This window comes from Cladophialophora bantiana, assembly GCF_000835475.1.
Source record: "Cladophialophora bantiana CBS 173.52 unplaced genomic scaffold supercont1.15, whole genome shotgun sequence".
NCBI lineage: Eukaryota > Fungi > Ascomycota > Eurotiomycetes > Chaetothyriales > Herpotrichiellaceae > Cladophialophora > Cladophialophora bantiana.
The window spans coordinates 10,783-23,955 of record NW_015971589.1 but is presented as its reverse complement, the minus strand read 5'-3'; the positions used below and the strand labels follow the sequence as shown (position 1 = coordinate 23,955).

At 49.0% G+C, this 13,173-nt stretch overlaps 4 protein-coding genes across 4 annotated transcripts; 2 read left to right on the top strand and 2 right to left on the bottom strand.

Annotated features, from left to right (window-relative positions):
* Nucleotides 1-5,009: 5,009 nt before the first annotated feature.
* Z519_09228 (uncharacterized protein) lies at nucleotides 5,010-7,185 on the top strand (the record flags this gene model as incomplete). Its single annotated transcript, XM_016766952.1, has 7 exons — nucleotides 5,010-5,120; nucleotides 5,181-5,199; nucleotides 5,250-5,402; nucleotides 5,449-5,777; nucleotides 5,896-6,072; nucleotides 6,123-6,592; nucleotides 6,639-7,185. 7 exons carry the CDS (start codon nucleotides 5,010-5,012, stop codon nucleotides 7,183-7,185), a joined length of 1,806 nt encoding a protein of 601 aa, XP_016616468.1.
* Nucleotides 7,186-8,051: 866 nt separating this feature from the next.
* Z519_09227 (40S ribosomal protein S21) lies at nucleotides 8,052-8,504 on the top strand (the record flags this gene model as incomplete). The annotated part of the gene is made up of 2 exons (XM_016766951.1): nucleotides 8,052-8,083; nucleotides 8,270-8,504. 2 exons carry the CDS (start codon nucleotides 8,052-8,054, stop codon nucleotides 8,502-8,504), a joined length of 267 nt encoding a protein of 88 aa, XP_016616467.1.
* An 835-nt stretch (nucleotides 8,505-9,339) lies between these two features.
* Z519_09226 (phenylalanine-tRNA ligase, alpha subunit) lies at nucleotides 9,340-10,965 on the bottom strand (the record flags this gene model as incomplete). Its single annotated transcript, XM_016766950.1, has 2 exons — nucleotides 9,340-9,433; nucleotides 9,485-10,965. 2 exons carry the CDS (start codon nucleotides 10,963-10,965, stop codon nucleotides 9,340-9,342), a joined length of 1,575 nt encoding a protein of 524 aa, XP_016616466.1.
* Nucleotides 10,966-11,431: 466 nt separating this feature from the next.
* On the bottom strand, nucleotides 11,432-12,886 carry Z519_09225 (uncharacterized protein; the record flags this gene model as incomplete). The annotated part of the gene is made up of 1 exon (XM_016766949.1): nucleotides 11,432-12,886. One exon carries the CDS (start codon nucleotides 12,884-12,886, stop codon nucleotides 11,432-11,434), a length of 1,455 nt encoding a protein of 484 aa, XP_016616465.1.
* Between the last annotated feature and the right edge of the window lie 287 nt (nucleotides 12,887-13,173).

Sequence of the window (13,173 nt, the reverse complement as noted above, 5' to 3'; positions counted from 1 at the left end):
AAATGACCTTGGTGTGGCGGATTTAGGGACTGCCTTCTGGTCCTTTGAGCGGTTGCACTGTCTCGTCGTGCCATGGTTGCTCTAGATGAGGGAGAAAGGAATAGATAGCTTTCATGTAGTTGCAGGCGAAGTACCGACACGGTCGGACCTGAAGCGCTAGGCTAGGTGACATGTGACATCACACGAAAAGAGGATGGTTGGGCAGCATCGCTTCTGGTAAACTCAAATGTCACAGATGGCGCGTCGATTGCGTAGGCAGCCATTGGGGCCAAATACCGGGCTCGATTTGGAAGGAAGGTTAGTCGAGTAACGAGCAGAGACCGGCTGTTGAGCGTGATATATTGCTCGAAGATTTTGAGGTTGGGGTAGAGCACGGCTTAGTGAAGCTATCACATTGGTCCAACTGGCAGCAAAGGTAGCTAGAATGAGTCCTGTGGCGTGCTGGCGCCGTGCATGTTGCATGTCTCATGCCTTGACTGCGGCAGGAAGAAGAATGGATTGGCGTTTCTGGCTGGTGGGGTTACTAATCAGGTGGATTATGGTCATACCGACTGGTTGAATAGGGTAGATTCATGAATTGGACAACGTTTATACTTCCCGCCGACTGGACGAATAGGTCAGTGTAACGCCAGGAAAGCGGTAGAATCTTTTCACCCTAATGGTCCTCTCCGTCCCTATGTTGGAGGATACGGTATCATTTCCTCTTTGGACCGAATCGTCCTATCAAAGACGTTGTCAAGCTATGATTCCTTCATATTAGCTCTTCGACGCCTCTTTCGGACACGCCTACCTGTAAGGGCTCGCTCCGTGTTTTGCTCCCCAACGCTAGGACAGGGCACAGGACGTTGCTGATTCATATTTGACTGCCTTTTAAACTCTCGAAGCGTCCAATCGAATATATTATTATGCTCGAAACCTTTGCGGCGAAAGAGGCGACCGAATAAGCTCTGGCCTATCCTGCTCGTCCAATCCACGAATGTAGTCGCGGGCGGACCCTGGTATAGTTCGGCCACCTTGATAGTCTGCTTCCGCTCGAAAGCCAGCCTATATTTTTCCTGCCGACTGGGGGCCTTCAGACCTTGCCCTCCCGTTTAGAGATCGCCTGGCCCTCTTTGATTAATAAATCTCTCCTAATCACAGCCGATTGTAGTTCCCCGAGATTAAAGTCGTGATAGTAGAGTCCTACTGCCAACTGGAGAAGAAGACTTGGACACACCAGCCGCCGTTCTTGGTCATGATATTTTGCGAGCCGCATGATGTCGGTCCAAATTGCTCTCAAGATTTGTCTCGTTAGATTTAAACATCAAACGTAAACGGTCCGTATCGACGAGGGATCATAGTAAATGGTCTGTGATGGGAAGCCGGCCAGTGATCATTTAGTGAAAAGGATATGGATCGCGTGAGGGGATCGACGGAAGGACATTGAGGTTTCGGCGTCAAATCATCTTCAAAGTCTTGATGGACGTTAGTTAATCTAGTACCGAACAAACTTAAATAGCTTACTTTGGGTTAGAGGAGAGACACCTAATCCAGCAGCAAGGAGACGCCTTTTTGTGACGGGGTTTGGCTCATTGTCTTCGAAGGCTCCGGGGACCTCTTGCGCTTCTTAGATAGCCGCTCTCTTTGAATGCCTGCGTTCGCAACACGCGACTGGTAGTTCTCCAAGACCTTTAAAGGCTCTCTGGCCAAAGTAGTATTGAAGTTGTGACTAAGTAATTCGGAAACTCTGCATCGAGTAAAATCTTCACAGTGATTAGGTGTCACGGCAGCTTCGCTTTTTTTAAACCTGAAAGGCCCACGTGGCAGTGAGCTAGTACGAACCATATGTCTGCGCACCTGGGGAAATCATTTAGGAACCTTGGCAAATAGTCATTGTGGACTAGTCCACGTACGAACAGTAGCATGACAAATAAAACCACGTGATTTTCATGTGAATATCGGTTCAGCTAATATGTCCTCGGAGTTGGGCCTTCCCGATCGCTCCGCTAGATGCTTGGGTCGCTCAGTGTACGCTTCAGAACTTGCTAAGTCGTCCTTAGAAGTGCACTAGCACCCACTCTGCCTCTTCGGTTCTACGTCACGTTCTAAATTATCTTACGCTGCTCAACACTAAGCTGTGAGACCTGAATACTTGGTCGTAAGAAAATGCAGAATTTACACTCAACCTAGGCTCAATAATGGCCTAACTACGTTGGCTCGACACCCCTCTCTTCTTCTGGAAGGTCCTTGACTTATATTGTGTAAATTCTTGATCTCTTGGAGGCGTCCCGACATTGTAAAAGCAATCTGTAGATTCCCGGTCTAATTGTATATATCGTGGTCCTATATCCCCAAACGTAAATATGTCTTTAGCGATCATGCGAGTGTTCAGCGGGTATTGAATCGAAATTTAAGCGAAATTCTCAGTATGAGTACCGTCCTCGAGAGCGTGGTCAGTCGTAGTTAGATTAACTTAGAATGACAGCGATGTCGTATCTCAGTTCGCGGTTTAACGACTTGAGTAGCTTCGATGCGTTTTCGACTTGTTGTGAACATCTCTATAAATAAGCCTGAAAATAGTCTCTTGTCGATGTCGACTTCTGTATTTCTTGTCGAAGTTGTTCGATCTCTCGATCCTTTCGATCTGCTTCCTCTTGAGCGTGTGTGGCCTGGTCGTGCAATAATAGCACCTCTTTGGAGAGCTTTTGGTTGTTAATTTGTAATTGCTCACTGGTGAGAAGTGGTCCGAGCTCTGGTTCTGACGACCGTGGGCGCTACGGAGACATAGTTAGCCTCTGGCTTAGAAAATAATAAACGGTGCTTTGCCGGACTTCATCATCGCTCGTTGCCCCTTCGTTAAGCCCTCTGGATTCATCTTGTGCTACTGCTATGATCGACTTTTTTACTTCGATCTCCCGACATAGAATCTTATAGGCCCCAATTGACTGATCGCTCATATTTTTAGTAAATAGTTTTTGAAGACGTGGAGAATAATTCCAACGGTATGGATCGTTGATCGTTAGAACTAGGCGAACTTATGACGGCTCTATATGCAATCCTAGCTTTTGTTCTGTAATTATTAGAAGCTTTTTAGATCATAACTGGTATTTGATCTCACCGAGATGGCTTAATAATATACAACGGCATTTGCTTCTCCATCTTGCGCGGTCTTCATTATTCCGATGAGCGGGCATCCCCGGAAAGACGACAGCGGTTCGAGTCAATTCTTAGTCTCGTTGAGAATATTATACTCCGACACTGTGCAGTATAGTAAACTAGCTATATTATATTGCAATCAACAATATGGGGGGAATAAAAGTAGAAGTAAGGGGGATTAGAATAGGATCTTAGTTATCTCTTCTCTATATAGGAGCCCGAATCGGAGCCTGAAAGATTAAAGGGGACCCGAAAAGGCTGCTCGACGTTTATCTTAATGTCCACATCTTCTTGCTGTATTGGCCCTCGCAATCTGGCCATGTCCCGGATTTATGCACACAGTGAAATCAAGAGATTGAGCGCTATTCTGTGGGCAGCGCGGCAGCGTTTGAATTCGCGTCCTGTCTGAAGCAGAGGACAGCGGATGAGAAATCTTTACTGGGAGAGAATAATCAACCTCTCGCTGATTATGAGGCCGTTTTGTCCAAATCTAGGTCACCATCGCCCCAGCAACTGGTCGCAGCCAGGATGGAGCGAGTCGTTGGAAGGACATATCAAGTGGACGGAGACGAGGCATCAGACGGGTCCGAACATGGTTTTCGGAACTACCAAAAGTGCGGATCCAGTACCACGAGAAAGTCAAAGAAAGTCAAAGGAACCTCATCGATGACGAGTAAAATATCGTGCCTAAGTATTTTAGAACTCTTAGAGTCTGCAGTCTATTCAGACCCTATGCTGGTGAGATTGAAGACGGTATTTGTCTTCATTGGTTTGGTGGGGGAGTTGCGAGTCACCGAACTCCGCAGTGCCTAAGGCGTCTCAGCGCCTAGACTAACCGCCGCTCCCTCGCACCGTCAGACCCAAGGTTAGGCAGCAGCGTAAGGGCAGGCGATTTGCTAGGTCCCCTGGCGCCCGTCTGAAACAGATGCACAGTCGAGAGGCAGGTTTAGCCGATTACGGGGGGCCCTGATTAGGCACTCGGTGTGGTGCTTAGGGAGCGCTCACGGAGCGCTCAGTGATGCTCAGCTAAAGGCTTAGGTAAAGCTCAGGTTGAAGCGGCCTTCGCTCACCCACTAGGATCAAACCGTATATGGCAATTAGGTTTTTCGTTCTCGAGTAATAGAGGTATAGAATACTTAGACGCATAACGGTAGGGAGAGTAGGGGAGGATGATACTTAGTTACATTAGAGTCTGGACTTAACTCCGGGTGGAGAGAACGAAACTGGAAGCGGCGCCGCCTCCGGCTCTCCGCTCCCCCTTTGGCCCCCCTCCCTTTAATTTGTTTCCCCCAGGTAGAGATTTAGGCTTGGCCACGAATGCGGGGAGATGTGCCTGCGCTCTCTGTTTCCCGTCAATCACGACTCACCTACTCCATTATCCACACGTGTGCCCATGTCGACTGACGATGTCCTACGAACATGTGAGAATTGTCATGCAAGGAAAGTCCGCTGCAGTAAGCCTCCGCCAGGCCCTGACAACCTCAGCGCATGTCTGTGCTAGAGGACCGTGGGTTGACTGAGTTGAAGGACGGTCGCCGGGCGATGCAGCATGCTTAAATTGCCAGGTAACTCGTCCCCGTCACATTGCGGTGACTTCTCTCTCTGACTTTGGTTGGGCTTGTGCAGAATAGACGCGAGAGCTGTCACTTTTCCCGCGATAAGAGGCGACAACGACACCGGCGAAATGGTACGGACCCAAACAGACGTAACAGCCAGGGAGAAGACACTAAGGCGAAGACATAACTGCAGGTGAAAGCCGGCGGTCGAGTTTATCACAGTTTCAAGAGGTCCATGTCTGGCACATCCGCCCGGCGGCGGAGCAGCAACCCACGGATCCTCCTGAGCCTCTGAACGCTGATGCAGGTGCCGAAACCATGCAATTCACTTCGCCAGAGCTGAACCATAACAACCTCTTTGTTGATCAATTGCTCAAGCATGATCGACACACGGTCGGTAAAAGGACTTGCCAGAAGAGACTTTTTGAGGTGAGCTTTGGCCACACCTTGAGCTTTTAAAGTGGGAGAACATGCTAAACGGTACCTTAGGCCGATGAAAACCATGGTAGTAAATGTCCCCTTTCAAGTTCGAACGTGACTGTCTGACAAACCCTGAAGTGACATGTTCGAGCTATTGTGTCTTTACCGAATCAAGGTTGCAGTCGTTGGCCCGAGTTCTTGGTCATGACAAGGTCGCGCAAATGATCGACGAGATGCGGTCGATGATTACAGAGCGCCTCGAAAATGCAACCAAGATTTTCTGGAGTCCAGGTTTGGCGGTACTGCGTAGAGACGCTGATCTGTCCCACCAATTGAGAGAAGAATATATCCAGGGTTGTCTCCGCCTCGTCCTTGGATCGCGACTTGCTGACATGTGTAGCATATTTCCGCTATGTACATCCGGTACATCCTTTTCTTGATCAGGCATCATTTCTTGAAGAAGTCTCCAAACCTCAATTCGATCAGCTTTTGCGCAACCACCCTGAGTGGTCCGCCCTGTACAATGCCGTTCTGGCGCTCGGCTGCCAATACCACGGCAGAGGGGCCTTTTTCCCCGGGAAAGGTCTTGCATGGCACTTTTTTATGAAGGCGCGGGAGTGTTTCCCGAAAACCTTGGGCCCAATGCCAACTCTGCTGCACGTGCAGGTCTGTTGACTTCCTTTCAGATGTGAGGTAATCGCTAACCGCGTAAAGACTGTTACTGCAATGGTAGGAATAAACCGATGACCTTAAAACAGAAAAAGGAGAGCTAACCACAATTTAGGCCATCTTCTCCCAGAATATGAGTTCCTTCCAATTCAAAGAGGACCTTCTTTCAGAAGCTGCTAGGTTATCGAGATGTCTCCAACTGCACAAGTCAGACCGGATCGATGAGTCCAGAACTTTCTGGGTGATCTACCAACTCGAGAAATCTTGGTGTTTCCAAAACTCGAGGACCTCTGTATGTCATAACTGCCTTTTGCATGCAACTGGAGCTCACTGCCTCGCTAGCTTATTGCGGATTTTGATATTGATTGTCTCGTGCCAACAACGCCGGATTCTATACGCAGCGAGCATGACTGGTTTTTAAGTAGCGTACGACTGGCCAGGTTGTTATCGGTCTGTTACGAAGAACTATTTTCCGTCAAAGCAACGATGTATACTGTGGAACAGAAGCGAACCAAGATTCAGAGTGTCTATAAGACACTTCATACCTGGAAAGAAAGCATTCCTGCTGAATGCAGACCGGGCAACATTGTTGGCATCCCAGACGGGCAGGGTCCACAGTCCCGTGCCGTCTTGGTTCATCTCCACTTTTCTTACTACGACGTCGTCATCGCACTGGCAAGACTGGCAATCCATTGTGGAATCGATGGGGATTTGTCGGATTTCGGCACTGGCGAAGTCATGCTTAGGAGTGCTGCGAGAGCAATCTTGGAGCTTACAAGTTTGGTTGATCTCAAGGCGTATACTTCCCTTTGGTAAGCACTGCGCTCTGTCCATCCGAAGAAACACTAATCCAGGCAGGGCACTGACTACTATGCCTCTCGCTGCCATGTTAATTCTGTTTGACCTTGTTATCCAAGACCCTACTAGTCCGGACGCCAAAACGAATCTTCTCTTCCTAGAAATGGCATCTGGATACTTTAGCCGCCTCGAGCATGTGACCGACGCAGCGATGCAGACCTCTCGACTTTCCGAATTTACTTACATAGCGAGAGAGTATCATCGGAACGAGATGCTCAAACTCCAAACAGAACAAAGCGATCCATCTGCGTTCCCCGGGCAACAGACTGTTTCCTTACTCTTTGGGCAGTCGACCATAAGCAGGGCCGATCTCTTGGAGTCAAACACCAACGACACTCTGCCCTCGGGTCCTGGCACTGCTGAAACTAGATTACCACAAGGATTGCAAGCCCGTACTGCAGGGGATCCCGGCACAGTCGAAGACTCTATGCCTACTGCAGAATTTGGCGGTCCTATCTCTCACCTGCCAATGGGTACCGGCCAATTTAGTTTTGAAGACTTGTTCAATACAGTCATCTTGCCCTTTGAGAATCAACAGACATGGTGAAAGCGTTTAAAGCAGCACTTCAGATGGACAGAAAACGTGACTCGAAGTGGCAGTTTAACCTGCGCATTGAAACGTTTAGTGGCGACCTGGGCCATGTCTTGGGATATCCGAAGGAACAGGAAGTTTCCAGTTATGAAAGGATTAAGGGATAGAGTACGACATCCGATGCGAGCACACTGACAAGTCATATTAAGCATCTAGATGTTCAGTCCAAAAAGATTGACGAATGTGGACCTTTCGCGGACATAACGAACTCAAGGAGTGTGGTGATCAAGAATACTGATCAAGAAATCGGGACAGGCTTGTTGCCAGCACCAACGAGAGTAAAGCAATTGACCGAAGAAATATTCGTAAGGTAGTCCAGAAGGCTCACTTGACCGGCCTTTCCACTGTGGGACTAGGAGTTGAAGATAAAAGAAATGCACTCAGCCGTGATGCAATATTTTTTCAGAGCTTGCTGATGCCGCTCGGTGCTCATGGGACTACGTAGTATGTCATCTCGAGTCTGAGGAGGTATGTACCTGCATGGCAGTGACGAGGACGGAGTAGTTTTGGTCTCGTGTTGCATTGCAAGACTTGAAGGCGGACATGGCGAGATCATTAACTTCGCTCAGGCACCTTTTACTTCCCTGTATTACCACGGCGGAATCTTTGACGCACTAAGTGAAGATATCTTGGCGGGTCGGAGTCGACAAACCCCGACCCCAAAACGCACATTTCTTGATATTTTCCCCGCGCCGCCTCGTCGACGAGATTGAAAAAGAACGCAGCACCAACGAATCTCACACCACCGCCGTCGTCGAGACACCAAAACTCCCTCCCTTGTTCCAGAAAAGATACTCGGACTCTAGCACACATCAAGCACCATGGAGAACGAGAAGGGCGAAATTGTCGATCTGTAAGCGCCCCCATTCTCTTCACCCTTTTCCCATGCCGCCTCTCTCTTTCGCTCTCTCAACCGACCTTTTGAGAAGGCCGGAAAAGAAAAGAAAAGTCTCTGCGCAAAAAGACGATTACCAGCATTCCGTTGTCCATTTTCCCCAGTTTGGCTTCAATTTTTGGCTGACACACTTTGCTCCTCCAGCTACGTGCCCCGCAAATGCAGCGCGACCAACCGCATCATCAAGGCCAAAGACCACGCCAGCGTGCAGATCTCAGTGGGTAAGGTCGACGAGAACGGCCGGTACACGGGCGAGAACCAGGTGTATGCGCTCTGCGGGTTCGTGCGGTCCCGGGCCGAGAGCGACGACAGCCTGAACCGGTTGGCGCAGAAGGACGGGTTTTTGAAGAACGTCTGGAGCGCGCAGCCTACGCGATAAGATGAGCAAACAGAGAAGGAGGTGGGGGAGACCGGGCGATGATCGAGATGGGTGAGCGTGAGAGAGCTAGGTGGATGTCTGGTGAAGAACGCGGAGAGAGGATGAGTGGGGGAGTTGGCACAGGGCAAGACGCAATTGAGGTCTTGAGACCGTGCCACAGAGAGCACCATGATATACAGCACGTCCAGAAAACATACGATGTTCCTGTGCGATGATGAAGATGGATGTCGTTCGGCAGGGGAGGAAGAGCTTGCTTGGTCGCAAGAGACACTGCAATTGTAATTTCTGCATGCCAGAATGATAGAAACGCAAACCGGGGCAAATCGCATCATCAAAAAAACCCCTCCAAAAATGAATTAAAGAAATTCCACACATGCATTTCTCTTGTTTATCACAGGGACAGAGGAATTCATACTATGGTACCTGGGATAAAAAGAACGAAATGTACCACCCGTATCTGTGCTCTGACTCTCAATCTCGGAATAAATCACAGCTCTTCAGAAGGCGGCATTCTATAAACTTAATATTCGGCTGTTGTATGTATGATTGTTTTCTCTACTTCCCACAGTCATGGCAGATGAAGCCTGAGGAAGCCTTGATGTGCCGATAATAAGAAAACGACCGCTTGTAAACACAGGCAAGCCAAGGGAGAAAAGAAACGAGCCAGCCCCGAAGGGAAAGGACAGATGAAGCAAATTGGGTATCATTTCTAGCCTTCTCTTTTTTCGAATCTAGAAACTTTTTCGGGTGATGCTCCTTTTCAGTTGCACCACATCTTGAGCGCGTGGATTTCGTGTCTTCGTTCATGCTGATCTGTCCTTGTGCGGCGAATGTTCTAATCTTTGTGCAGTCGGACAGCAGGATTCTGTTCAATGAAATTGAGGTCGACTTTATGTCCCAGAAGTTCCCGAATATTGTTGACACCATACCTGTTCACAAGTCATTAGCATGTCTGCGTTCCAGAGTTATGAAAAACTTACTTGATCATAGTTGGTCGCTCCAAACTCAAGCCCCAGCCATATATCCGCATATCCTTTGGTAACCCCATTGGCTCCAACATTTCCGGCCGGAACATCCCACTGTTTCCTATTTCCACCCATTTCTTCAGTCCCTCGTGGTAGCTGAAGATTTCCATACTCGGCTCGGTGTAAGGGTTGTACGCCGGCTTGAACCTCAGATTTTTGATACCCATCTTGCCGAAGAAGACTTCCATGAAACCGATCAGTCCGCCCAGTGTGAGACCCCAGTCGGCAATGACCCCTTCCACTTGGTGGAATTCTGCAAGATGCGTTTGATCAACTGTTTCATTCCGGAAGACCCTGTCGATGGAGAAATACCGCGCTGGTCGAGGGTTCACTGCCAGCTTGTGGAGCATGTATGCAGAGATTGCCGTAGTGTGTGTTCGCATAACCAGTCGCAAAGACTCTTCTTCAGACCAGGGATATCTGTACCCTATCGAACCAAATTTCCCATTTTCATGCACAGCACGGACGTCTTCCCAGTATTTCTTGAAGTCCAAGGTCTTCTCTTTCGACTTCGTTCTCTTATGTGAAGGTGAGGGGAAAGGGGTGGGTTTCTCCCCGGGAGCCAGAGGTTCTGAATCTGCCCGCGGAGGATCGGCTCTGGGAGGATCTGAGATGTAAAAAGTGTCTTGGAGGTCGCGGGCGGGGTGTTGTTGAGGAACGAAAAGTGAATCAAAATTCCAGAAACCGGTCTCCACATATCGATTCGTTGGCATCTCCTCAAATCCCATCTCAAAGAAGATCTCTCTGAACTCCTGACGTACTTTGTTGAGAGGGTGAAGGGCTCCGGATGGCGTAGGTGCACCCTTTGCCTTGAAATTGTACGGTTTCAATTGCACCGTCTTCCATGCTCCTGATGCCAACATTTCCGCTGTCAGATCCGCTTCTTCCTTGACGAATTCTGGCGAGAATTTAGGGCCCTTTGAGATCTTAAAGGCCACCGTTTTCTGTTCCGTCACATATTTCCTCTTCTTGAAGTCTGCAACAACTTTGGCATTATTTAGGGCTTTCCGGGACTGGATCTCTCGCAGTTGTTCCTGTACCTCGTCCTGGATTTTGTCCGCTACTGCTCTGAGCGCGTCTCCGTCTTTCTTGATCCACTTGAGTTTGAAAGCATCTCCTGAGCCGAACTTGGCCACGTTTGCGTCGCCCACAGCCGCTGGTAAATCTTTGATCTTCAGTCCTTCGATTGCGGCTCGAACTGCCTCGAAAACTCTTGCGCCATTGCTTCCATGTTCAGCGATATCATGCCCTTCTTTTGTCAGAACAAGTTCTAAATGATCGACTTGCTCTGCTTCAATGAAATCTCTAGACCGCAATCTGTCGACAGCGGACTTCACACTGACAAAGGTGGCATTGGGGAAGATTTCAGATGTGACAACGGGGCCGTCTGTTGAGTTCAGGACCTTGAGCACCTGCGCGGTTAAATCCTCTGCCATGATTACATCCGCTGAGAGAAGGCCTGGGGGAAGGAAGGCAAAGGTAATAGAGAGGGGCAGTCGCAAGAAGAAATGTGGTCGTGCTCACTGCGAAAAATGACTCCAAATCTGCAACGATATGACTCCAAAACGCAGCCAGCACTTCTGGTCCTCATTGGGTTAAAACGACCTGCCGCTTTAGTTCTTCAGCCTCGTGTCTTCAAAGTCGCTGGACGGGTCGGCAGTGACGTCTCGGATATACATTAGAAATGACAAATTAATCTATTACTAGTATTGTAGACAGACCCAGTGGTCGATATGCTATGTCGGAGTACCCAAGAAGACCGAGAAAAATTGTGGCACTGCGGATATAACGCTCCATTGTCGTGGAACCCTCGCGTGCGAGCTCTATCCGTCATCAAAAACTGCTATGATCCGACTTAACCTCTAATATCATCTGCCTTGCAAATGCAAGAGTCAGTGATGTTCAGACACTCTGTTCTTCCATTTCGCTCGGTGAGTTCCGCTTGAGTTTCCGCTTCCAGTCATTCCAAAACATGATTTGTACCAGAACAAGACCTCCAAGGAAGAGCATGACACCTGTCAACAAGGTAAAAGCCCAACCAACATGGATACTGCTAATCAGAGGTCCGACAACAGCAGTTCCACCAGCTCCCAGCAAGCAACGGACAAGGTTGAGGGAAGCCATGGCGGAAGCACTCTGAGTATGGTGTATGTCGACAAGGCAGGTCGAAATCACGCTTTGAAGCGAAATAGCCGCCCAGCCGAGGACGAAAAAGCAGATGATTGGAACGGAAATATGAACGCCTTGGTCGACGGTCCACCCAAAACCCAGAACGGAGACACATTCGAGTGCGCTCCAAATCCACACGGTCCTCAGCCGAGCCTTGTCGATGGGTATGCGCTGTTCATCACCGCCACATTTGCGCAAAATCCGCCTGTAGTCATAGTCGAGGAATTTGCCGACCAGAATGGTTCCGATGATGGATCCTGCTCCATTGGCAAGGAAGATTAGGCCGACTTGAATTTCTGATGTGTGGTATTTATGTTGGACGACCGTGGATGCGGCCGTTAGAACCATTTGCCACGCTGTATAGTGGATCGCCACATAGAATATCGCACAAAAGGTGTTCCAATGGAATAGGATCTTTGCCGGGCCCATGAAGTCAATGTATTGCGTCGCTGGTTTCTCACCCTCTGTAGAAGGGGCAACGCTTTGTCCGAGATGCTTCTTTCGCTGATAAAGAGCAAGAAGGGATATTGCATATCCCTTTGGTTCTTCCGATCCATTCCCGACCATTGATCTCAGTGTCTCAGGCAGGATCAGCACAATAACAAGCACACAAACCCCCCCATAGATCGTGAGAAACCAAAATACTGATCTCCACCCCAATTTGTCCGCTAGCACGCCGCCAATCACCGGACCGATGGCGACTGGCATCAAAAGTCCTCCTTGGAAGACACCCATATATCCACCTCTTTCTTCCCTCTTTGTAATGTCCCCAATGACTCCTGCCCCTAGTGCAATGGTGCTGGCACTCCCAGTACTTTGGACACAGCGAAATACCAGAAGCTGCGTGTAGCTCCGCGTCTCCGCCAGTCCTATACACGCTCCAAGAAAGATGACGAGCGTGCACAAGTAAGTAATGCGGCGGCCTTTTGTATCGGCCAACGACCCCCAGAGAGTAGGGGACAGACCTTGAAATATCAAATAGCATGTCACAGTGAGGTTAACCAGGGTGGTGCTAACTGATAAGTCACTGGCGACTTGAGGCAGAGCGGGAAAGTATATATTCGATGCAAAGCCAGAAAGAGTAGCTGCGAACGAAACGATGGTGACAATGAGGGCTTTTTGAGGAGTTGTAAAGATTGTGTAAGGCTCCGAAGAACCGGTCTGCGCTGAGTTTTCGATTTGAGACATTTTCAATATGATGGGTGAAGAGGAACAGGATATTGTTCAGGTGTTGGCCGTACATATATTGAACTGGGGCGAGGCTACTAGCCATGGGCATCAACTCGTACGGCGGTGGGTATGGTCTCTTCTCAACGCGTACGCTCAACTAGAGGAAGTCCTCTCTATTGGTAACTTGGTTGCTTGTGTTGTCTATGAAAGATAGTCCCCCAGAACTATATAAGAAGAACTATAGTCTAGGGTCGGCGCCCCAGCCAATCATAACTCTGTCCACTACTTCCAACTTCTCCCATTAC